Source organism: Coregonus clupeaformis, chromosome 19 (assembly GCF_020615455.1).
Source record: "Coregonus clupeaformis isolate EN_2021a chromosome 19, ASM2061545v1, whole genome shotgun sequence".
Taxonomy (NCBI): domain Eukaryota; kingdom Metazoa; phylum Chordata; class Actinopteri; order Salmoniformes; family Salmonidae; genus Coregonus; species Coregonus clupeaformis.
The window spans coordinates 28,389,148-28,415,781 of record NC_059210.1 but is presented as its reverse complement, the minus strand read 5'-3'; the positions used below and the strand labels follow the sequence as shown (position 1 = coordinate 28,415,781).

Here is a 26,634-nt window from a genome sequence, read left to right as displayed (position 1 = left end):
GCTGGTATGCAGTGATTCCTTTCCCCTCTACAACCAGGAAGTGCCAGTCCAGTTGTAGATGTTAAGGGGAAGGGTTAAGATTACCATCCTATCATAACTGTAGGACCATGTTCTCACCATGTTAACACCACTGGTCTCTTCTCAAATGTACACCTCTCCTCCAAGTGTTCCTCCACGTTCCCCCTCTTCTTGTCTCTCTTTCTCACCTTCACCCCATCATCTCTTCCATGTGATTTTTTGGGGGGATATATTGAGATATAATAGTCATTTTTCTCTCTCATTCTTAGATTTTTCCTACCTGTTTCTGCAAGTGAGGATTGTGGATGTGTGTTTGGGTGCCCCAGATCTGGGTTAAAAGACGTGTGTGTCTGGTATTTATTTTCTGGCACGTGATTGGTTCTGACTGGCTAAGAGCTGCCCCCCCCCCCCTCTCCGGGCTCCTATTGCTGTTGGCTGTAATCATACACCACTAACACCAGTGTTGTTTTCAAATACAAAGCCCAAAACAAGTACTTTTATTTGAGTATTTGAATGTTTTTTTTGTAAAAACCAAATAGTCTGCCAAATTGTATTTGATAGTATTTTCAAATACTTAGGTTAAATGCATAGAAGTGTATTTGAGTCAATGTATTTAAGTATTTGAATTACTTTCCAAGTTTATTTCCAAATAAATATAAATATTTAACTATTGTCTTTTCAAATAAAAGGTATCTGAATACTTACTTTAAATGTATGTGAAAGTAATTGAGATATTTGAAATAGTATTTGAACGCAAGTCTGGTGCGTGTTTGTATGTGTGTGTGTGTGTGTGTGTGTGTGTGTGTGTGTGTGAATTTATCTGATTGTGTGTGTGTGTATAAAGCTTGTGTTAGTATGTGTTTTTGTGAGTGTGTGTGTATGTAAATGTGTGTGTGTGTGTGTGTGTACTATGTGTTTGTGTAAATGTGTGTATTAGTGTGTGTTTTGGTTGGCCTCTTGGCGTGGTGACAGTCTGTGACTCAGAGATAATGGCTCTCTGCAGAGTGGGGGACAGGAGCTCCAGCTGGCACAGGGAGACATGACGTGTGCTGCTGGGATTGCTGCTGCACGCCACGCAGACCCTGCCTGTGTCCCCAACACTCCCCCACCTCTGGGAGCCCCAGGCCCTCATTAAGTGTTCCTACTCTGGATGGGAGACCGGGGAGGGTGCAGCCAGGAGTGGACTATAAATTAGTGATAAAATAAACATATGCAAGCAAAAGTAGAGGAGGAGAGGGAGTATAGGAGAATGTAATGGGGTCAGCTAAAACTGTCTTTGTGAGGGTAACATTTGTTGTCGGGTAGGTATTATTGTTGTTTTATGCAGACAGTGGTCAGGAGCATTGAGTTTAAATGGCACATATTGTTTAAGATGAATCGCATCAATCATTATCTCCACAACTACCTTGTCAGGAGACCCTCTGGCAACTGCCATGACTGCCTAACAGAGAAAGGTGTTTGACCTACGACCTTATTGACCTCACATATACATGTCATTTATGTTTGCTACATGAAATCTAGGAACACTACTGTTTATTAGTGGCAGAGGAAACCTGGCCACTAGCAGTGCTGTCTTTGCATTAACCATTGACAGAGCGCTGTGCATCTTTAGCTCTCCAACCTAGCAGACAGGTAGGGAGAAAATAGGCTGTCTGGGTGAGAAATATGGTCTCTAAGAATATATCTGGGGGCATAAAGAGGCCTTGTTCTTCTGAATGGTCATTTAGAAATCATTAGTCTCCTTGGACACCACTTCCAACGTAATCCCTCATTTCATTTCGGTTTCCTCCCCTCAAATTGAATTATGTTTGAAAACACTCAGCGCGTCTCAAACGACTCTGCAGAGCCTTATTAATAATGACCTCAGCACACATTACGGCACATCTAGGTGTGTGTGGCTGGTTGGGTAATATTGTAGTATACCTTGTCTTTGCCTGTGAGGGCAGTGTTGCTGTGTGGATGACAACATTCCACCATAGGTCTTTATCTTATATATGGTGCCAGTGTTAGACTTTGCAACTGTGTGGTAGTGTTTAGCTGTAAACCCCCTCCTTTCCATTGTGAGTCCTATTCCAGTGGTGTGATCTAAACCAGGTAGAGAAACCAGCTCGCTTTGTTTACGTCGACTGGCATCTGTCACCTCTCCCGAAAAACGAATCACCGCCAATCAGGACCATTATCCTCTCATCTCCTCTCCTCCCTCCAGATAAATAGTGTGCTCTGTGTTTATCAGGGCCACTGCTGGAGCTGCAGTGGGTACAGCTGGGGTGCGCACTACCGCTGTATCAATCTTCCCCGGTAGCAGGCACATCCAGGGAGGCCTAATGACAGAGACAGCAGCACTGTGTAGCAGGCCTCTAAATGAAGTGTGCTTCGGACCCCCCTGCTGAGACCCCCTCCTCCATCAGAGATTTGAAAGGCTTACTGGAGGGGAGGGGGGCTGCTGCAGAGCGGGGGTGGCAGGGGGCTGAGGAGGGGTTTCTGGATGGCATGGGGCGCAACACCCCCCTCCCCCACACACACACACACACACTCACCCAACTGTGCCAGGCACTCTCATCCTCTCCTCTTCCTCCCATCCATCTCCCTGAGCCCTGTGGAGTAGAGGGAAGGAGAGAGGGGGAAAAGAGGAGGAGGAGAGGTGGAGAGGGGAAGAGCAAGGTCCCATCTGGCTCCTCCCTTGTTGTCATGGTAGCCGGTTGTGCTGGCATGTACTGGAGTTGGCAGTACCCTTACCTCTGGCATGAGTGCACCTGGGGGAATGAGGGTTTGTGCACATGCGTGTATTAATGTAAGTTTGATTGTGCATTCATGTGTGTGCGTGTGTTTGACTACTAAAATGCATTTCCTCTGTCATGGATGAAAGATTGTTTGTTTAAGGCGCATATCAATATGTGGGTATGTTCATGTCTAGATGTGTATGTGTAGTCTGTGTGTAAGGTGCTTGTGTCCGTGTAGCTTCAGTTAGGGGCCACTCTCCTCCCTATCCAGACGGTGCTTTCACCACTGGACAGATGGCCATAACCCTCCCTCCCTCCTTTCCCCCCTAAACGCCCCATTCATCCCTCCATCCACCCTCCGCATCACTCCCCGAGAGGACGAGTGTGGAACCTCCACACCCAGTTTCTATCTCCCTGATCCAGCCCAGACACTCTCTCTCTCCTCTCTCTCCCTACCAACCTACCTACCTAAAACCTAGGTTGTGCTGTGGGGCTGGGGTCATGGGCCAGAGCCCATTACCAGCAGCAGAGTGGCGGGCGGGCAGAGCGCTGGGCACTGCCAAATTAGTGCTGATCAGAGATGTGGAGTGCAGGAATGGCCTCCTCCTGCTCTCCTCTGATTGCACAAGTCCACCATGATTAGACAGGATGTGGAGCCTTAGGGAGCCAGCCAGCAAAACCACCCCCACTCCCTCTCCATCTCTCATTCCCTTTACCTCCCTCCTCTTCTGCACTCACGTTCCCCCGCTCTCTTTCTTTCTCTCTATCCCTCTCTCTCTCTCCCTCCTCCCTTTCCCTCCCTCCCTCCCTCCCTCCCTCCCTCCTCAGTCTCCAGTGCAGTCCTTTTGGAACAGAGCGTTTAATGTGATAATAAGGTGTGAAAATGGAGCCACAATGGCAGAGGGAGGATTGTGGAGGCAGATTTTTCCACTGGTCCTCCTCTCTGCATGCCATGAGTAGCAGCGTGGGCACACAGGTTGGCATGAGCCGTCTCCCTCCAGAGCCTTGAGTCCTCATACCCTCTCTAATGCCACCTCACATAGACCCTCCATTAGAGAGCACATGTAGGTCATGTGACCAGGGACATCTTTAGTATGAGATGGACTTGAAATATTGCTTGTCCTGGTCAATTGCTGGTACAAATTGACTCCATCAAAAAAACTATCTATTACCTCTGACCAATCTCCAGTAGATCAGTAGTTCCGGCTGTATCCGTTACATGCTGGGACTCAGTTTCCCTCTCTCTGTGTTCTTGTCCCAGATGTCCCTGCTGTGTTGGACCGCGAGGCGGCGAGGAAGGAGCAGCGTGCAGCCCTGGAGGATGGGGACCACAGTGTCACCAGCCATGACGACCGCATAGGGGACGATGACCTGGACGATGAGTCCATCTTCACCTGCGACAACTGCCAGCAGGACTTTGAGTGTCTGGCCGAGCTGACTGACCACCGCACCAACCACTGCCCCGCAGGTAAGACATCATATACACACTAAAATGAATCCACTACACTGCAGGTAAGATAACCACAGGGTGGGCTACATCTACAAACACTGGGTTATTTTGGGGCCAGGGGGCTCGGGTCAATACCACCTTTCAATTCAATCAACCCAATACCTTGTGTAGTAAATAAAGCTGCAATGTGTAACTTTTTGGGTGACCTGACCAAATTCGCATAGAAATGTGACTTATAGATCTGTCATTCACGTTGAAGTCAAGTCTAAGAAGCGGTAGATCTGTTCTATGTGCTTCCTATTTCTATGCTTCCCGTTCTTAAGTTTCGTTTTTGCATCTTTTACTTTTGGTTTTGTACACCAGCTTCTAACCGCTGAAAATACAATATTTTTTGTTATGGAAATATATTTCACAGCGGTTTAAATGGTACAATGATTCTCTACATTTTACATGTACATTTTAGTCATTTAGCAGATGCTCTTATCCAGAGCTACTTACAGTTAGTGAGTGCATACATTTTTTTTTCATACTGGCCCCCCGTGGGAATCGAACCCACAACCCTGGCGTTGCAAGCGCCATGCTCTACCAACTGAATTGTAGCAACCAAAAAATGGAATAGCGATTTCTGCATAGTGCATCTTTAAATGGTAGCATATCAAATAACCTTTTCCCCATAGTCATTATATTGTTGAATGGTAGGAAATGTGTACAGTAAATGCTAGGTGGACTCTATCACGGGTAGCTAGAGGCCTGCAGTTTTCACAATAAGGTGGTGTGTGAATACTTCCACATTGCCATGATAGACTGGATTGAATCGGGCTCTGTGTCTGTGTCCTTATGTGACTGTCTGACTGGGTTTGTTTTAGTATGTATATCCAGTGTTGTACCTTTTGACCCATTTCATTCCATTCAGACCTCGGGGTACTAGAGGTTTGTAGACGGAACAAGTGTGATACCTGAGCGCATTTACCTTAATATTTCACTTCATGCCTTAGACATGTGATTGGTTCTGACTGGCTAAGGCCCCCCCCCCCCGGGCTCCTATTGCTGTTGGCTGTAGTCATACGCCACTAACACCAGTGTTGTTTAGTGTTCCTAAGGGACAGACTTGTTTAAAGCTAACACAGTTCACACAATAGGCGTTATTAGGAGCAGTGTAATTAATGGAAGGCTCAAGGGCGCCCAGCAGGGGCATCTGGTTCCTAGCAGATTAATCAAGGCCTGCTCCTTAATGACCGCAAAAACGATCGACAAAGCCACTCAAGCTCCAAACACAACAGCCCTTAGTGTGTGTGTTTGATAGGGGCTGGAGAGGGGGAGTCATGGGGGGGGCTATAGGGGGCTTAGTGTGAGTTCAGACTGGGAGAGGGAGCAAGGCCTGAGCTCAAACAAGGAAGGTGTATGAATATGAGTGACCCAGGGGTTGGCTGGACATTAGATACTTAACGTTTACATGTTGTGTTGCATACACCCTAATGCTGAACGACAGAGGATGACCCAGAACTGAGACGTGTCTCACACTGATGTTCCTCTTTGACGACTCCCTCCCTCCCTTCCTCCGCCTGTCAGAGTGAAGGCTGGGAGATGTGATTTCAGCTCAGAGTCAAGGGAGAACTACATGTTGCTGAGCGAAGAGCGAGTGGAGGAAAAGAAAGAAATGAAATGAAATGATAAAACATACGGTCTCCAGGGAGTGAGTGGTGGAGATTGCAGAATAATCCCAGGCTTCGACTGGGGGGCTGGCATTCCCCCCCGGACCTCAGCTTTAATATTATTATTGAAAAGAACAGTAAATTAAAAAACATTCACTGACGAATCCTTTTAAGTTCTCTGTGGCACTCCTGGGATTCTGCCTTGTGGGGGACAGTGGCACAGGATGATGCCTCCCTCCATCTATCTGTTGGGGATAAACACACGCCAACACTTTGTGTGTGTGCTTACACATGTTTACTTGATTAGGGAACCACAGAATCGGAGGCCATCTTGGTATGGGTGGTAGTCAGAGCTGGGAGGCCATGTTGTGGGAATGGCAGTAGACTAGAGGATGGGTCCCAGGTGTTTAGACAAGTGCCAGGTAATTCAGCCACTCAGCAGCAGGTTCATAAAGTGGCTCCATTAATTTCCTATTACTCTGAGCACATGTGAGTCTGGGAGGCCATACTGTCTGCAGGGGGACTGAGCACAGGTATAATGCGATGGAGTAATTCCATTCCACGGCTGACATAAACCAGTGTGACTGGTGAATTTCACCTGAAATCCTGTAATAACCCCCTGCGTGCTGCGTGTGGGTCTCTCTCACTCCATGGCCCACACAGACCTGCTCTGCCTGGTCGTATCCGAGAGAAGCAGTAACTCTAGACTGTGTCTGTGTATCGGGGCTGTGCAGCTGTGTTGGTAGGGGCCTGGTGGGACAGAGCTTTGTTTGGACAGCCTGTTGAGCTGAGGGGCTGCTCTGCTCCCTCCACCACCTCACCCAAAACCCCTTTTCAACATGTGGTTTCTCTGCCTGCCCCCTCCACCCTCTGAGCCCTAATGGGGTAAGAGTCTTCCCTGATCTGACCCCCGTCTCTCTCTCTCTCTCTACACAACATGCTATTTTTCTGCTAATAAGAGTACAAAATAGGCCACCCAGTGTACGGAAGCCCTGTGAGCAGCCAGACTCTGGCCGCCACGCCAGTCCAGTCCAATCAAGTCCAGTCCGGGGCTGGGCATTTATAGAGGAAAACACAGTGCAATACATCCTTCCCCCTGCTGCTGTTGACTCTGCTGGAGAGGCCATGTTTGTGTTAGCTGTGTGGAAGTGGTGTGTTTGTGTTAGAGGATGTCTATTTCCTTGACATAGGCCTATGTAGTGTGGCATGTATTTTCTATTTCATTTAGTTTGTGTTTTTTGTGTGTACGTCTGTGTTTCTGTGGAACATGGAGTGGTGTGTTGGGCCTTATGCATGGTTGTGTGTGTGTGTGTCAGAGAGACAGATACTAGAGGTTGATCGTGCATGCGTGCCATAGTGTGGGAAGAGTCTGTGGAGAGTCTCAACAGGAGAAGAAATCTGTAGCACCGGCTCCCTGAGGAGAGCTTGGAAAAAACCTAGAGATCAAATGGAGAACATTCGGTGCTCCGCTCCGCTGCCCTGCGACCTGTCAAGGTTGGGCTCTGGCTGTGAGAACCCCTCCCTCTGCATCCCCCCTCTCCCCCGCGGCCCTGCACAGCTGACCCCCCCGCCCTTGCCCGCCTCCCCACTGTCGGTCAGGCCTGGGCTGGAGCTGAGTGCCGGGGGGTGGGTCAGGAGGAGCTGTGGGCCCCGGGGTTAAGACACCACAGGCACCATCACAGAACCAATGGACCAGCCTGAGCCAATGGGGCCATTCAGACTCCCATCTTCCTCAAGCCAGAATGGGCACCTCCTCCACTCCCTTCTGTGGGGGCCCTGTGTTTATGCTGCAATCCTCTGTTTAGTTTTGCTGGTTTATATATAGCAGACTGCCCCCCATCTCACACACATGCACTCACAGACATATACACACACACCTCTGCTCTTCAACCCATGTCGCATAGCAGCGGGCAAGTGGGGGGCAGAGACATACAAATTGACATACACACACGCACACACACAGAAGTGTTTAGGGTGATCTCTGGACTGCAGCTGAGCTTCATGCTTGAACTGAATGCATCAGCTCACAACCTTTCACACCTAACCGCCAATACATTTCTATCTGCAACTGTAAAAACATGACCAGACCTAAAAGAAAACAACATGCAAATGTGTGTATTTATGTACAGTGAGGGGAAAAAAGTATTTGATCCCCTGCTGATTTTGTACGTTTGCCCACTGACAAAGAAATGATCAGTCTATAATTTTAATGGTAGGTTTATTTGAACAGTGAGAGACAGAATAACAACAAAAAAATCCAGAAGAATGCATGTCAAAAATGTTATAAATTGATTTGCATTTTAATGAGGGAAATAAGTATTTGACCCCCTCTCAATCAGAAAGATTTCTGGCTCCCAGGTGTCTTTTATACAGGTAATGAGCTGAGATTAGGAGCACACTCTTAAAGGGAGTGCTCCTAATCTCAGCTTGTTACCTGTATAAAAGACACCTGTCCACAGAAGCAATCAATCAATCAGATTCCAAACTCTCCACCATGGCCAAGACCAAAGATCTCTCCAAGGATGTCAAGGACAAGATTGTAGACCTACACAAGGCTGGAATTGGCTACAAGACCATCGCCAAGCATCTTGCTGAGAAGGTGACAACAGTTGGTGCGATTATTCGCAAATGGAAGAAACACAAAATAACTGTCAATCTCCCTCGGCCTGGGGCTCCATGCAAGATCTCACCTCGTGGAGTTGCAATGATGATGAGAACGGTGAGGAATCAGCCCAGAACTACACGGGAGGATCTTGTCAATGATCTCAAGGCAGCTGGGACCATAGTCACCAAGAAAACAATTGGTAACACGCTACGCCGTGAAGGACTGAAATCCTGCAGCGCCCGCAAGGTCCCCCTGCTCAAGAAAGCACATATAGATGCCCGTCTGAAGTTTGCCAATGAACATCTGAATGATTCAGAGGAGAACTGGGTGAAAGTGTTGTGGTCAGATGAGACCAAAATGGAGCTCTTTGACATCAACTCAACTCGCCGTGTTTGGAGGAGGAGGAATGCTGCGTATGACCCCCAAGAACACCATCCCCACCGTCAAACATGGAGGTGGAAACATTATGCTTTGGGGGTGTTTTTCTGCTAAGGGGACAGGACAACTTCACCGCACTAAAGTGACGATGGACGGGGCCATGTACTGTCAAATCTTGGGTGAGAACCTCCTTCCCTCAGCCAGGGCATTGAAAATGGGTCGTGGATGGGTATTCCAGCATGACAATGACCCAAAACACACGGCCAAGGCAACAAAGGAGTGGCTCAAGAAGAATCACATTAAGGTCCTGGAGTGGCCTAGCCAGTCTCCAGACCTTAATCCCATAGAAAATCTGTGGAGGGAGCTGAAGGTTCGAGATGCCAAACGTCAGCCTCGAAACCTTAATGACTTGGAGAAGAGGAGTGCAAAGAGGAGTGGGACAAAATCCCTCCTGAGATGTGTGCAAACTTGGTGGCTAACTACAAGAAACATCTGACCTCTGTGATTGCCAACAAGGGTTTTGCCACCAAGTACTAAGTCCTGTTTTGCAGAGGGGTCAAATACTTATTTCCCTCATTCAAATGCAAATCAATTTATAACATTTTTGAAACTGCGTTTTTCTGGATTTTGTTGTTGTTATTCTGTCTCTCACTGTTCAAATAAACCTACCATTAAAATTATAGACTGATCATTTCTTTGTCAGTGGGCAAACGTACAAAATCAGCAGGGGATCAAATACTTTTTTCCCTCACTGTACATGCATTACTTGAATGTGTGAACCTAACAGGGAGGTTGAAGGAAGTATTGTGCAGAGAGGGAGGAATAGACGCAAGATACTGAGAGAGAGGGAGAGTTTCGAGTTAAGCAGTGACGGGTCTGCTGGTGATGAACAGTGGAGCGCTGTGGGTAGGTGAGAGAGCTGTCAGTCAGGAGAGGGGGTGGTGCCTCGGCCTGTCAGATACAAATAGGAGGTGAGCACTAATTAACCCGACTTCAGGAGACTGAGAGGAGCTGGTAAGAGCGCAGACGAGGAGGGAGAGAGAGAGAGAGAGTGTGTGTGTGAGAGAGGGGGGTTACAGACTTGACAGTTAGAAAAGCACTGTCCTGCTCACACTCTCACCTCAGAAAGAGCGAGGGAGGAAGAGAGAGACGGGGAAGTGAGGAGTGGGAGAATGACACTTTCTTTCAGCATCCTTCTAACAACACGGCAGTTGATGTAAAGCTAGTTTCCTCTTACAGATACACATCTGGTCTCATGCATAACATGCATACATTCTAAGACATAAGGCTATTGAAAGTGCTAGCATACCAGTGTTTGCTTGTGTATATGTGTTCATGCCGGACATGAAGCACAGGCTGTGTGTGTTTGGTAGAGGGTAATGGTGTTGGGACATTTAGGTCGAGCTCCGGCATGCCCCATATGCCCTCTGTCTGCCTGGCACGGTCACCCATGAGACGAGCAGACTGGAATCTGACTCTCACTGCTGCTCCATTTCACTCTCTCTTTTTTTTATCTCTCTAGCTCTCGCTCACGCTCTCTCTCCCTCTAAGATCATATAATTTATCCTCCTCTATCTCTCTCTCTCTATCTCTGGGTGCAGCTGTGCGTCTCCTCAGCAGGTGGGCATGGTGTTGGAGCCCCCAGCCTGCCTGCCAGGGAGTCTGTCTAGAAAGAGAGGGGAGAGTGTAGAGCGTCTGTTTAAGGCGGGGGCCCCTGGGTGATTGGGTGTCTCTAGGGTGCCCCGTGCCCCCCCAGACCCCCTCGCCCCAGGTTCCCCACGCCATGAATACATTTCCATTCTCCTTCCTGCCTGTCGTCATGGTGGCAGCTGAATCCGACACGAGGACAGGACTCTTATTAAAGCCACAGATCACTTTCCTCCACCGAGAGGGAGGGAGGGAGAGAGAGACAAGGAGAGAAAGAGAATGAGAGAGTGGTTGACGGATGGAGGGTTATGGAGAAGGAGAAGGATAGAAAGAGAAGGAGAGGGTGATTGATGGAGGGAGAGTAATAGTGAGAGACTAGTGAGAAGAGGTTGGGATGAGAGAGCAACCTGAGGCAAAATCACCAGACAGCTCCTTTCTTTACACACTGTCTTTGTGTGTGTGTGTGCGTGTGGTGTGTGTGTGTGCATGCATCATAATGTACTGTTGTACATAAATAATAATATATATATATATATATATATATATGTATTCACTAACTGTAAGTCGCTCTGGATAAGAGCGTCTGCTAAATGACTAAAATGTAAATGTAAAATGTTGTACTGTTTGTGTGTGGTTTTGTCTGTTTCTGTCTATTAAGTAAAAGCTATTTTTATTTGAGTGTTTGACAGAGTAAACACATTGGACTGTGGGTATCTCTCATGTTATTGGTGTTAGATGGGTTGTGCTGCTTTCTCTGTCTCTCTCTCCCTCTGTTTCCTTCTCTCTCCCTCCCTTCCTCGCTCCTTCCCTCCCTCTCTCTGCTTGGAGCCTGAGGGTGGCCTGAAGATTCCTCCACTAAGCCCTTGGCACAGATACAAATGCAGTCACAGCTGGTTGTAAACTCAGGTTTTGCAGGGAGAGCAAGAGCCCTGCCTCCATAGGAAAGGAGGATTGAGAGGAGGGAAGGGGGGCACAGCGTGCAGAGAGAAGGAGAAGGGGGGGTGAGACAGAGGAGGGTTGTTGTGAAGCACAATGGAAGTCATTTTTCATCACAGGGTTCATTTTTCACGATGAAGTTCTCTCTCTCCCTCTTCCTCCCTCCATTTCGCCCTTCCTTATTCCCGTCCCTCGTTCTGTCTTTCTATTCCTCTCTTTTATCGTTCTGTCCCTCTCTCTTTCTTCTTCCCTTTCCCTTTCTCTCTCTCTCTCTCTCTCTCTCTCTCTCTCTCTCTCTCTCTCTCTCTCTCTCTCTCTCTCTCTCTCTCTCTCTCTCTCTCTCTCTCTCTCTCTCTCTCTCTCTCTCTCTCTCTCTCTCTCTCTCTCTCTCTCTCTCTCTCTCTCTCTCTCTCTCTCTCTCTCTCTCTCTCTCTCTCTCTCTCTCTCTCTCTCTCTCTCTCTCTCTCTCTCTCTCTCTCTTCCAGCCTACTTTCCTCTCCCTGTTATAAAATATGGATGGTACCAGTTTTGGGTGCGGGGCGCTGAGAGTCTCTCTGGCAGAGTGCGGTGCTGTGTCTCTGAAAAGACTCGGCTTGTGCATGCACCTAAACACTTCACTGAGCAATCTGTCAACATGTCAGCAACACATGTTTTGCAAAAAAAGAGGGAAAAAAAGCTTCCAGAGGGAGTAATGGCTCCCACCAGGGCTCCGAAAATGCTTTGAATTCAGCAGATTTCTATTGCAGTGGGACTCCCCTGGGGTGCCTTTTTTACAATGCCTGCATTTCATAAATTTGAGCCAAAGACCCCTGGGGGTGTCCTTTCATAATGCCTGAAAATGTAGGGTTATATTGTGTGCAGTTCCCCATGGGGCCTTTATTAATACCTGAATTCTGAGGAACTGGAAATTACATAGGGGCTCTGCGGGGGCTGGCGCTCACACCAGGAAGGGAGAAAAACTCTGTGGGGACGTTTTCTCTTCCCTTTCCTTCTCTTATCCTCTCCATTTTTTTGTACTTCATGCAAGAGTGAAAAAGGAGAATTTGCCAAAGGACACACTGTGTGTGTGTGTGTGTGTGTGTGTGTGTGTGTGTGTGTGTGTGTGTGTGTGTTGGCGCTAGCCTTCTTGTATTCAACCTGTTTGCTCGAAGGCAAAAAAATTGTCCGATTAAAAATGTAACTTCTCTCTCTTTTTCCCTCTCTATCCTTGTGTGCCGTCGTGTTCAGCTCGCAGTCTGAAGAGCAGATAGTAAATATTTGTGCTGTCTGTGTGTGCCCAGGAAAAAAGCCTAAATCTGGTGGAATATCCACACTTGGTTTTTTCAGGGTCTTAGGAAGAGGGGGAAAAAAGAGGACTGCATGTGTTTCCATACATTCATTTGTATCCCTGTTGCTACAGGGTTTTAGTGTACATTTATCAAATATTTACACATCAAATGCTGTCTGACAACGTCATCTCCAAAACAGACACTTTTCAGGAAATTGAAAAAACTGCCATATTTTACAATTAACTAACATACTATTTCAAAACTTTAGAAGTTATTTTAAATATATTTTCTTTGTCATAGAGTCAGGGTACATTGAGAGTTACTGCTTTCAATACATGTTCAGACAGTGATGACATGCAGCTTATAAAAATATAAATGTACATAACATTAGAATTGACTGTGCTGAGACCAATATCTCGTTATGTTTGAGTTCAGTGTAGTTTATTCCTTATTTGACATGGTGGTTCAATGTTCAGACTAAGGGACTAGATGATTGAGTTTGTTGTCAGTAATTTACTGTAGGCTGTCAAAGTAACAGGTATTCAAAATAACTGAGTATTTCAGAGAATGGGTGTCTACCTCCTTCATTTAGGGCCAGTTATTCCTTTGTCGTTGTGTACAATATGTGTGCGTTAGTATGTGTGTTTTAAGGCCTAATGTGCTAATGTATTTTGGATCAGGTGTTTTTGTCCCCTAGTGTAGATAATTGTGTTTCTGTCTGGTTGGTGGTGATTAGTGGAGTTGAGGTGTTTGCGGGAGAGTTGACCCCTGTGGGCTGCGCTGACCCTGTGACCTGGAGGTGGTCAGAATAGAGCCATCACCAGGCCCCTCACAGGGAGCCAGGATAATGAGGAACAGACTGTTCCCTTGGAATCCCCCCGTCCCCCCGTCCCCCGTCTAATTCACCCTGTAGAGTCTCCCCCAAAACTGCCCCTCGTCACACCCCCTCTCCCATGCACCCTGTTGAGTAGACCCCAAAACTGCCCCTCTCCCAGTCTCTTCCATACCCCCCCCATGTTTCTCTCTTATCCATCCTGTAGTGTCTGCTCCAAACCCTGTATGGAAGCATTTCCTCCTGCCTCTGTCATCGTTCCTCCCCTGTTGGAATGGACATAGCTGGTCCTCACATGGGCTCTGTGTGTATTTTCTAGAGGACCTTACATTATATTGGCACAAACCTCTTGGTCATTTACAGCACACAGCCTCACACATATTATCTAACACACAGCTGAGAGAGGGATGGATGGGGGGGAGGAGAGGGATGGATGGGGGGGAGAGGGAGGGTTGGGGGAGGGATGAGGGAGGGATGGGGGGAGAGATGGGAGGGATGAGGGAGGGATGGGGGGAGAGAGGGGGAGAGGGATGGATGGGGGAGGGATGGGATGGGGGGAGAGGGAGGGATTGGGGGGAGAGAGTGAGGGAGGGATGGATGGGGGGAGAGGGAGGGATGGGGTGGAGAGAGGGATGGGGGAGAGATGGGGAGGATGGGGGGAGAGAGGGAGGGATATGGGGGAGAGAGGGAGGGATGGGGGGAGAGAGGAGGATGGGGGAGAGAGGGAGGGATGGGGGAGAGAGGGGGGATGGGGTGGAGAGAAGGAGGGATGGGGTGGAGAGAGGGAGGGATGGGGTGGAGAGAGGGAGGGATGGGGGGAGAGAGGGATGGATGGGGGGAGAGAGGGAGGGATGGGGGGGAGGGAGGGAGGGATGGGGGAGAGAGGGAGGGAGGGATGGGAGGGATGGGGGGATGGATGGGGGAGAGAGGGAGGGATAGGGTAGAGAGGGAGGGATGGGAGGGATGGGGGAGGGAGAGATGGGAGAGGGATGGGGGAGAGAGAGAGGGAGGGATGGGGGAGAGAGGGAGAGGGAGAGAGAGATGGGAGAGGGATGGGGGGAGAGAGGGATGGGATGGGGGGAGAGGGAGGGATGGGATGGGGGAGAGGGAGGGATGGGGGAGAGAGGGAGGGATGAGAGAGGGAGGGATGGGAGAGGGTGGGATGGGGAGAGAGGGATGGGGAGAGAGAGAGGGAGGGATGAGAGAGGGAGGGTTGGGATGAGGGAGGGATGGGAGAGGGTGGGATGGGGGGAGAGAGGGATGGGGAGAGAGAGAGGGAGGGATGAGAGAGGGAGGGATGGGAGAGGGTGGGATGGGGAGAGAGGGATGGGGAGAGAGAGAGGGAGGGATGAGAGAGGGAGGGTTGGGATGAGGGAGGGATGGGAGAGGGTGGGAGGGGGGAGAGAGGGATGGGGAGAGAGAGAGGGAGGGATGAGAGAGGGAGGGATTGGATGATGGGGAGAGAGAGGCAGGGATGGGGAGAGAGGGAGGGATGGGGGAGAGAGGGATGGGGAGAGAGGGATGGGGAGAGAGCGAGGGGGGATGGGAGAGGGTGGGATGGGGAGAGAGGGATGGGGAGAGAGAGAGGGAGGGATGAGAGAGGGGGGGTTGGGATGAGGGAGGGATGGGAGAGGGTGGGATGGGGGAGAGAGGGATGGGGAGAGAGAGAGAGGGAGGGATGAGAGAGGGAGGGATGGGAGAGGGTGGGATGGGGAGAGAGGGATGGGGAGAGAGAGAGAGGGAGGGATGAGAGAGGGAGGGGTGGGAGGAGGGAGGGATGGGAGAGGGTGGGATGGGGGAGAGAGGGATGGGGAGAGAGAGAGGGAGGGATGAGAGAGGGAGGGATTGGATGATGGGGGAGAGAGAGGCAGGGATGGGGAGAGAGGGAGGGATGGGGAGAGAGCGAGGGGGGGATGAGAGAGGGAGGGATGGGGAGGGAGGGATGGGATGGGGGAGAGAGGGAGGGATGGGAGAGGGGGGAGAGAGGGAGGGATGGGAGAGGGTGGGGGAGGGGGAGGGGAGAGGGAGGGGGGAGGGAGAGCGAGGGGGACTGTCTGCGCCACAGTCCTTTCAAAGACCAGAGCTATGCCCCCTTTACTGCAAAACCAGAGTGCATTAACCAGAAGCAGGCGCACACACTCCCCTCTCCTCTCCTCTCCTCTCTCTCTCTCTCCCTCTCAATGTAATGACCCCAACGACACACACACACACACACACACTCGCCGCACACACACACACACACACTCGCCATGCACACACACACACACACACTCTGTTGTTTTTACAGCTCTCTGTCAGACAGGTTGGCCCCTTTTTATGTGCCTTTTTAGAGTGGACTGTTCTGTAATCTTAAAGAGGGCAGCTTTGAGGTGTGTGTGTGTGATGGAATCTGAGAAGCTGTAGGCTGGCAGGAAAGGGGATGTTTTAATTGTGAGGCAGGCAGCCCATGTCTGGGTCAGGCTAGACCACTCAGCAACCATAATGAGGGGGCACTACGGGAGGAGGTGGAACGACACAGAGAGAAAGGGAGGAAAAATACCGATTGTGATATGGAGGGAGACTGAGTGGACAGCGTATTATTTTGAGGAAGCAGCACTAGTAGAGACAACAGAAGACATTACAGTGAGGCTGGTGAGAGCAGCCAGCCACAGAGGAGGCGATGTGATGCTAGCTATGCTAGGGTTGGATGGGGGTTGGGGGAGGCTCTGTTCTTCCCATATGAAGGGCTCCCCTGGGGGGCCTGGACCAGCCTCTGGCAGCCTCTCTCATACACCCACTTACCCCCCCCCACCCCCTGACGTCAGCCTGTGACTGGCTGCTTCCCTGGGTGCCTGGAGCAGCCATTGTTTCCCCCCTCCCCCTCAGTCCTCCTCCACACTGCTCCTCTCACTGTCCTTTGTCCCGGGAAATAGCCGGCCTGCTTAGTGCCTGATTGGAATTCGTTGCTCTTTGGCAGTCACTGGAGATGAGGGGGTGATGAAGTGGGGGTCCTTCCACACTGGGTGAGGTAGAGGGGTTGGCTATGATGTGGAGGTAGGCATATTTGAGTTGTTTTTGCTGGGGGAAACAAAATGTGTATAGGTGAGTGAGCATTGATTTGTCAGTGGTTGTGACATTGGAGCCACCCCAGGGAGAGGGTAGGGGGTGGGGAGCACTGTGGGGCCAGGCAGTGAGCTCAAGGCAGAAGGCCCAGAATTGGGGTGAAGGACCAAGAGAATCCTCCCTATATTCACTCTTCCCCACACCCCACGCACGGAGGAGACCTTTTGAAATATTTAAATCTGCTTTTCATTTTCAAATATGATTGAAAACATACTCCTAAATAAGTAAACAGAACGATGGGAGATAGAATCAGACAAGACTTCAAATACCCAACAGAATACACAACAACAACAATAAAAAAAAAAAGCAGTCACGTTATTAGTCTTGCTGCATCACTGTCTTTTCAGAAGCAAGAAGTCTCTTTCCTTTCTTTCATTCTTTTTTTCTCCTTCGTTCTTTTTTTCCTTTTAATGAGAGCAGCTCCAGTGGAGCGCGGTGGGGACGTGGCGGGCCTGCACTCTGGCTCACTGGTGGGAGCGCCCTGCTCGAGTAATGAACTCCCCCAGGACGCGGCACAGCAATGTGGGCCTGTTTCCATGTGCTGTTCCCAGGGAAGGCAGGGAGGGCTGGGGTGGTGATGCTGCTGCTGCTGATGTGGGGGAGTGGCTGTGGCTTTGGAGAGAGGAGAGAGACTTGCTCCCCGGTCGGCTGCCAAACTGTGCGGCCTGTGAGTGAGCAGATAAAGTGGAAGGGGGAGGCTGGGAGGAGAGGCGGGGGGGGGGGCCCTGACAGCTGTGAGGGACTTGGGGCTGACTGGTGAGGGGCTGATAAGGGTCGGTATGGATCGGAGGCACGAGGAGAACACTAATAATCCTCCAGCACACTGCCACTGTGTGAAAAAGTTAAGGAAAGCTGAAGGGAGCACAGAGACCGGGGGTGTTGGGTGAGGAGGAGGAGACCGAAGAACAGCTTGTCAAGATACAGTAGTCACGAATCACATCGCAGCAAACTGTAGATTGGAAGATAGTCACTGGTTTGTTATCTTTCAACCACCTTATCTTTCAACCGCCTTCTTTGGGCTTCTTTGCTGCTGTTGTCCTCGTTTGGTATGTCCATCTGGAGGAGAGGAGGATCTGGTCTACCTCTCTCCATGTGGACTATGGCTGACGGGCTGTTGGAACACAGTATTGTAGTGTCCAGTTGTGTTGTTAGCTAGTAGCTAGCTAGCATTATGGTAAAACTGGTTCCCAAGATAACTGCTTACCTTCAACACTAGACGCCCCCCAACTCCAGGCCTGACCCCATAGTCCCTTCATTGTAACTCATAGGTATCAAAATCAGAGCAGAGAGAGGATTAAGTGTTAAATAAGGAAAGAGGAATTGTTTTTTCTAGATATAATAATACCCACATGTCTTTAATTATTAAAAGAAATGGTACTACAATTTCAGTAATGAAACACCAGTAAGTAATAACAACACTTGGGGGTTTGATTTAATTTAATTTTGGTATTCATTTAATTTTGGGGCAGGCATGTGCTTTTAGCCTCGCCTGCCGTCGAGCTGTATGTCAGAGAGGAGGGGCGGGGGTGTTTGGATGGAGAGCTTTCTAACAGGTGGGGGTACTGTAAGAGGTGAATGCATCCAGGTGAATGGCATAGATGATGAGTTTGGCAGCTTCTGTCTTTCCCTGTCCGTATTCTCTCTTGACATGTTGAAGTCATGCAGATTAAACTCAATCAGTCAAATCCTTTTAATAACATTAGGAAATTGAATAAAATGTTCCTGTCCTTTCAGCCAATGGCTATAAAGTCTCTATGATTGTGAAATAGAATGCAATATTACTGCATTAATCTCCTGGCTCCAGTAATTCAGGTCTTGTGCTGAGCCCAGGTGGCCGTGTAGTACTGTAGCCCAGGTGGCCGTGTAGTACTGTAGCCCAGGTGGCCGTGTAGTACTGTAGCCCAGGTGGCCGTGTAGTACTGTAGCCCAGGTGGCCGTGTAGTACTGTAGCCCAGGTGGCCGTGTAGTACTGTAGCCCAGGTGGCCGTGTAGTACTGTAGCCCAGGTGGCCGTGTAGTACTGTAGCCCAGGTGGCCGTGTAGTACTGTAGCCCAGGTGGCCGTGTAGTACTGTAGCCCAGGTGGCCGTGTAGTACTGTAGCCCAGGTGGGTGGTGTATGTTACTGCAGGAGCAGGTGGGGTGTGGTGTCTCTGAGGAGCATTGTGGTCTACTGTACCCTGAATCATGACAGTCTGACGGGCGGCCGAACGGGTGATCTGTCATTAGCATGCCGAGGGTGGACAGCATCAGAAAGCTGGGTAGGCGGGCGGGCGTGGGGTCCGTAGAAAGGCATGAAAGCACAATGAGCCAAAAGCCGCATTGGCTTTTTTCATAGCATTTCCATTTTTCTGTTCTTGTGCTTTATTAAAACGTAGAGGTGGTCAGGTGTTTGAAGTCGGGATGGTGCAGTACTTTTTGTCTGGTCCCTCTGCAATCCTTTTTTCTGCTGTGGAGTCAAACCAGCCAGTGGTCACCATTGATCTATTCCTCCCGCCATGCATCCCCAAAACCCAGTTGTGTGTATATGTGTATTTAAGCATTCTCTCTCACATTAAGGCATGTTGGCGGCTTGGTGCATGCATGTTTTTGTATGTATCAAAATGTGAGAGGGTTTGCTCCATGGTTTTGTGTTGATGGTAGTGTGTGTGTGTGTGTGTGTGTGTGTGTGTGAAGGTCAGTTTGGTTTCTCCTTCCCAGAGAACAGCCCCTGGGGCGATGCCAGAAGTTCCCAACAAAAGTTTTTTTTTTCTCTGTCGGGCAGTCACAGTGGACAGCCATCCCCCCCGCAGGCCAGCGGGAGGACCCCTGAGTGGATTGGGGCATCGCTGGCGGGGAGCAGGGGGGAGGAGGGCGGGGCAGGGCAGAACTAGATCTGGCACTGTTTGTACGGCCTGGTGGGGGTTTGGGGGGTGGGGGGTGAGGACTAGAGCAAAGGTAACCCCAGGAGCCAATGGATTTGAGAAGTTTTTGGGAACCCCCATCCTCCCTCTCTCTCGCTCCATGGTTTGGCGGATGTAGACCGTAATTACAGGACCCCCTGGCCTCTCATTCTCCCGGCCTCTGCCTTTGATCTGTTTCATGTTGGACAGATATTTCCCCTCCCACTAGCTCTACCTTTGTCTCGTCCTCCGTTTCTTTTCTCTGTGGCTCCTTTTCCCCCTGTCCGTGCCCCCTTTGATACAGGCACTGTGCGGCTCTGCGCTCTTTAATACACAAAGGAATTCTATTTTCCCCCATTTTTTGTTTTAAAGTTGGGCCCTTTTTGTTGATGACCACATTGAACTTGATACAGATTTTTTTGTGTGAAAGTGTGATGCAGACCCACAAAGCCAATAACCAGCCCTTCGTTGGGCCGGCCCAGACATGCCCCCTCTGACCGTTGTCCCTCGTTCAAAGGTCACGTCCCTTGTTTGAACAGTAAACAATTATGAGGCATATGCATGGTGCGTGTATGTGTGTAGGAGAGATGGCTTCGTGAGGGCCAGGGACTGTTAGTTGGAAAATAATTATGCAATTATGAAAGTGGACCTGCACTAAACAGGGAACCCCACCTGTTGTCTCTGTGTAGCTCACTGTCAGAGACAAGTCCTGCCAGGCATTGATCCTGGCGGGCCTAGCTGTGACTATGTGGCTGTGTGGGTGGAAGCAGGGACAGGCTTTGTGTTTGTTTGGAAGGTAATGGCCAAGCTACGATAATGGCCCGTTGATTCACCACCATGTGTATTTGATATAGCCATTCTGCTCAGCTAATTGCTAGTGTGTATACACACAGTCCATAGGCAGCTCAATCACACCAGTATTGTTAGCTACTGCTAGGCAATTATACCCATACATAATCAGTACAAATCTCTTAACCCTAATTTCAGTTAAATTGAGGTGGTGTACTAGTTTCATTGGACTGGAAATGAGTGGAGAGTATTGTAGGTGTATCTTGGCAGGTGGCTGGGCTTACTCTGAGATCTGTACAAAGCCTGTGTGTGTTTTGTGTGTGTGGTTTTACTATCTTTGTGGGGACCAGAACTCCTCACAAGGATAGAAAAATCCGGAAAAGTGGGGACATTTTGCCGGTCCCCACAAGGAAAAAGGCTATTTTAGGCTTATGGGTTAGGTTTAGGGTTAAGGTTGCAATTAGGGGTTAGGCGTTATGGTTAGGTTTAGTTTTAGGGTTTGGGGTTAGGGTTAGGGAAATATGATTTTTTATGGGAATAAATGTTTTGGTCCCCACAAGGAGAGTAAAACAAATGTGTGGTAGAGTATTACTGCATGCTGGAGGCATGTTGCCCAGACACACAGCTCCTGGACATGGCTTTACTCTAATCAGCTCTCCCATTACCTGTCCAGGAGAGGAGATGTGCTGCTTAAGGAAGATGTGCTGCTTAAGGCAGGAATTACAGAACAGGAAAATCCATCTAGTTGTAAATCTCTCCCTACAATCTAATTCTCTCTTCCTCTACATCTTCCTGTTTTTGTCTCTCTCCCTCACCCCCCTCACCCCGTCTCTCTGTGTGACAGTGAGAGGTGGTCTAATGACAGTGTTGAGTTGGAGCTCTCTCTGTGTCCTTGAACCCCAGCTGGATGCTCTGGTGTCACCCTGAGGAGAGAGAGTTTAATAACAGAGTAATTATCCTGTCCTTATTCACAGTGTACAGTCACAATACCAGGGTTGTCCAGGTGTCTCCTTCACCCTGCTCCCCCTCTCTATCGCTCACTGTGTGGGTGTGTGAGTACTTGTCAATCAGTGCCTGTGCTCTATTCTGTATAACTGCATGTGTATCTATGCCCCTGATTCGGAGGGGTTTTGTGTGTTTGCGTTGCTGTGTGTGTGTGTGTGTTTGTATGTGTCTGTGTGTATATCTGCCTGTGTGTGGGTGTGTGTCTCTGTCAGTGTGTGTGTGTATCTGCCAGTGTGCATATGTGCCAGTGTGTGTGCGGGTACCGCTCACCGTCTGTGCTCTACTCCTTCAGTGTGTCACTAATGGCAGGTCCAGGTGTTCCTCTCAGTGCCGCTCCTCCCCAGGGAGGCCGGGGGGCTCCCAGGGTGTCACAGTGGGCAGGAGGTACCCGCCTCTCTCTGCCTGTGCTAGGGACCCCTGGGCCCCGCGCCTCCCCGGAGCCCCAGTCCTAACCCCCATCTCTCAGCCCAGGCTGCTGCTGCCTGCCTGCCTCCCTGCCTCCGTCTCCCCATCTGAAACCACAGAGCTCAGCCTACTGCTTCTGCTCAGCTCCAGCTGCCAGCATGACTTATTTACAGGCCCTACAACACCAGGGTGGGGGTTACAAACATGGGGTAACCTCCGAGGAACAGGAAAACTGGCAGAATGACAACTAGCTCAGCTCCACTGGTAGAGGTACAGAGAGTGTAGGTTAGTCTGGTTGTAGTCACTCACAACATGAGGACATTTTGTCTGTCTATTTGTTATTTGACAGACACAAAATGTAACGGTGTAATGTCTTTCCCCCATCTCATTCAGTGGATATATGGATGCATGTTTTGGGCACTATACTGTGGAAGCCTTTTGGCTCTATCCACTGACTTGTATTCTCCCGGACAGACTCTAGGTGGCAATGTCTCTAGTTGTTGGGGTAGCTGATTTTCTGAAGCAGATTTAGTTTTGGTGTTCTTAGCCAGGCCTGGACAGTATGTAAAGGGATGTTTGTAGCATTCTACATTAGTGTTTACTAAGGGACCATATGTCTCTTGTTAGATTACTGAGTGGACATGGCTGTCATACCACAGATAGATAGTAGGCATTACATTACAGAAGTAATGTCTCCTGGGAAATCCTCTATCCCAAGGCCCCTCCTTCTGAGTACACACATTAACCCCTCCACTAAACTCCTCCTATTCTGAACCTGCCGCCGGCGATGCCGGCTATTTTTAATAATGAGGTTTAGTTGATTGAGCTCCGTTGAATGATGCTGAGAGAACAGTGTTCTAACCTAGAAAATCCTCAGCATACACCTTAGTCACAGCACAGAGACCCACCCGCTGTGTCTGACTCATAACCCTACAGAACAGAACAGTATCTGAAGACCTGAGTCACAACCTATTGAAAAGCTCTGGAGTATAGTTAGGTGAGAGGGAAGAGGAGTAAGTGCAATGAGAAGACCTGGTGAGCTGTTAAGAGAATGGATGTGTTTGATCATAGGGGAGAGGTTGAGGGCTGAAGGATGGAGAAAACGCTTCATTGGGATCTGCCTAAAGCCCAGGGAAAGAGACGGCACTCAGATCACAGAGAATAAGAGCACCATAGACGGACACTGACCAAGGGTTGACTGTAACAGATGATGTGGTGGTGCAGCTATGGTGGCAGGTGAAACCATGGGGGTTGAGCAGAGCAGGGTCTGTTGAAGGTTTGTGGTGTTGATTTCCTTCATGGTTCACACAACAGTTTCCCATTGACCGAGGGAACATGCCTATACTGTTACTCACACAACTCTATACCGCTGTGACACAGGCAAGGGAGAGGGACTGTGAGGCAGAGAGCGAGGTAGAGCAAGAGAGAGGCAAGGTCGGAGAGGGAAGAGAAGAAGAGATGGGCAGAGAGAGAATAGAGGGAGAGAAGTAGAGGTAGAGAGTGCAGGATAGAGTAGGGGGAGAGAGGGAGAAAGAGGAACCAGATGTCTGCCGTCTTCCTCCACATGGCCTCTGTAGCAAGGCTTGTTTTGGTACACTTCACATGTAATTAATGTGCAGCTGTTTAACAGTGCTGGCTCCTGCAGCTCTCACAGACTGACCAAGACTTGAGTCAAACTCATCTTAACCAATCACGGTCCCCCTCTCAGCCGCACGCCAGCTCTCTCTTTCTACATCTCTCTCTCTCTCTCTCTCTCTCTCTCTCTCTCTCTCTCTCTCTCTCTCTCTCTCTCTCTCTCTCTCTCTCTCTCTCTGTCATTTTCAAATCTCCTACACATTCACAATACTATGAATTTTATTGGATCAGTATTGGACGTTACGTTCTAGTTGCCTTTAGTTGTGTACATATCCCCCTACATATGATGGAGGAGGTCCTTAGTGGTTCAAGGTTGTCTCCATAGGACTGAGTGACTCATATAATGGTCAACGTCACCCATGTTTGTCCCAGTTCCCCTCCTGTCACCTGGATGTCTCTTGGGCGGTGAAGAGAGAAGAGGCCTGTCAGCTGTTGCCGCCCCATGCCCCCCTCACCCCGACGCCCCCTGCCCCTCACCTTCTGCCCTGGGAATGTGGCCGGCTGCTTGGGCACTTTTGGGCGCCAACTGCTCCATATGGGCTGTGGGCAGCGTGTGAGTGTGTCCTCCAGTACTCAGGTCCCTGACAGACTGCCCATGGGTCCGAGGGACAGCAGTGGACTGGAGACCTCTAGAGACAGACTAGGCTTAGGGAGATAAATGTGTGTGCATTTGAGAGAGAGGGAGATTAAACAGGTGTTAACACAGCACCCATCTTGATGGTCAACAACAACCCCACATGGCTCCAGACCCCCTCAGAAATCACAGTGTGTGTTGCAATACAGTATGTGACTGAGGAATGAGTTATAGCATGAGTATAACACAGGATTTAGGTTGAGAGTTTTACCCCGGAAAAGTTTGCGGGATAATTAGTCAAAGGAAACGATGGATTGATAGTGGGAGGGAGGAAGAGGAGAAGAGGTGTGAAGAAAGGACGGAGGGAGCTGGAAAATGGGGAGAGGTTCTCCTCTTGAAAGTTCCATTCCCCCTGTCGGTTTGTCCGTTGCTCCAGGCTTGTCTGGCCTGCATGCTGCGCTGCCCTGTCAGAGACCTGGGTGGAAGTTGTTTTTCTGCCCCCTACGGTGCGTCTTGCTGCCTGGGGTCATGGGAAGGGGGCCAAGGGGATGGGGTTGGGAGCCAGGCAGGGGGCTTGGTGGGAAAGGTGGAAGTTTGGGCAGGGAGCCAGACTGAAAGGTGGAAATGTTAATTAGGGAGGAGGGGTGTGAGTGGAGGGCAGGGGAATGTGACGAGGTGAGCACATATGATAAACACACACATACTGTACAGTAGTCTTATTAGAGACCCTCTACATTACCCACTGCTTCCTCAGTAGGGCCAGTCTTGTTACATGACTCCTGTTGTCTAGTTTCTGACCCACTGGAGGGTTGCAGCAGCTATGGGCCTTGCTGTTACTCTTCATTACGACTATTGATTACCCATAAATATTGATTCAATGGTCACCCACTTTGTTTTTGTCCTGTTCCAAACCATGTTTTGTGGTATTGAAATGATGTGTACAGCATAAATAACAGAAACACCATGGTTCTCCAAGGCCTGAGTTACTACAGACTGCAGGACCTCCTCCACCGCCTAAGGGCGGCAGGTAGCTTAGTGGTTAAGAGCGTTGTGCCAGTAACCGAAAGGTCGCTGGTTCTAATCCCCGAGCCGACTAGGTGAAAAATCTGTCGATGTGCCCTTGAGCAAGGCACTTAACCCTAATTGCTCCTGTAAGTCGCTCTGGATAAGAGCGTCTGCTAAATGACCAATTTATTTTATTTATTTATATTTATTCTAGAAACTGCTAGAAACAGACCCCCTGCTTCTAATCAAGTCTTAGCAGAGAGATGTCAGCCCAGTCAAACTGGCTGTTTGCTCTTGTTTTCCTCCCCAGGAGGAGCACGTTGACACTGCAGATTATCTCCAAATGCATATGGAGCAGGTTTAGTGGCAGTACAGTTGCTAGAACAGATTATTAATGATCACATTGTCTGGACATGAAGGAAGGCGTTAGTCAGTCTGTCTGCCAGTCAGTGTTGTGGACATCATGTGGAAACGAAGGGAGGCCGCCCTGCTCTAATGAACAGCCTGGCTTTCTGCTTTCTGGGGCCGTGTTTCTATAGCACTTCAGAGAAGCTGCCACCACAGCAGCTTCTCAGGGGTGGCAGGGTTTTGGGATGGGGGACACGGGGAGACGGACCTCTGTCCTCGTGTTTGATGAGGGGAAGAGCGGGCTAGAGCGGGGGACGCCAGGCTGGGCGCGTCTTCATTACTGCATTTCCTCCACACTCCGGCCTCGGCATGCCGGCTGGCTGGCCAGCCTATTAGAGAGGGGACAGGCGTCATCAGGCCGACCCAGCCTGGATGGAGCATGGTGGTAGAGGTGGGGGATGGGGCGGCCTCTTGAAACTCAGACCAAAGTAGCCATCCCTGCTCTGTCTATCCACCACCACTCTGCTCGTGCTCAGGTAGAGCTCAGTTGGGACCTTCTTCTATGGCCATGTGTTTTGTTTGGCCAGTTCCAATTACTGGGCCCTGGTTGGAGGCGGGATGGCCGCTCTTCCTCTGGACTTCAGTGTCTCCATCTGCCAGGCCCTCCCCTCCTCCCTGCCTGGCCCCACCCCTCCACCTGGGCCATGGCAGCAGAGGTGAAGGCCCGCGCCAGGGGCAGCCATGACTGCAGCCTGTTAATTCAGTAATGAGTAACAACATGAAAGACATGGGCGGACGGAGGGAGGAACGGACGGGGAGAGCAAGATAAAGGCAGAGAAGCCATCAGGGCTGTGCTTGGGAACGCTGGAGCGAGGAGACATGGGACCAGCGTGTGTTTGCGTGCCCATTCCAGTCTTTTCTCGATTTTCTCTCGGCTTCCCCCTCTTTATTTTCTGTTTCTTTTCTAATTTAACTTTTCATTGAAATTTCTTACCCTGTTTAGTGCTCTTGCCAAGTCCCCCGGCGGACGGATGACAAAAGCCCTCTAAAAGCCATGTGATCTTCCATTTTCCGACAGCCACACTTCTGAGGATTAAGGCTATTTAATGACTATAATCTCCTTTCTCAAAAGTGATTTCTCACATTCTGTTGCAGTCAGAGGGATTGCATTAGCATTAATAGATTTAGAATTCGCCAGAATGACCACATGTGCCAGGAGTTTTTTCCCCGTCTTCTTCCCTACCATTCTTTCTCCCTCCCACTCCTCTACTTATTATTTCAATTTTTTTCTTTCTTCTTCTTCATGCTCAAGCAAGTGTTTCTTTGTATGTGGTGTGCTGTGGTGCAGTACATGGCTGGGGCTCAGCAGGACGGCGTACCTGTCAG

The 26,634-nt window shown here is 49.7% G+C and overlaps 1 protein-coding gene across 2 annotated transcripts in view; it reads left to right on the top strand.

Annotated features, from left to right (window-relative positions):
- Nucleotides 1–26,634, top strand: part of znf423 (zinc finger protein 423) — a 138,953-nt gene that overhangs the window by 32,146 nt on the left and 80,173 nt on the right. For both annotated transcript variants that reach the window (XM_041837325.2, XM_041837326.2), the window contains exon 3: nt 4,000–4,206. In XM_041837325.2, the coding sequence (XP_041693259.1) occupies nt 4,000–4,206 (207 nt within the window). The remainder of the gene's footprint in view (nt 1–3,999; nt 4,207–26,634) is intronic.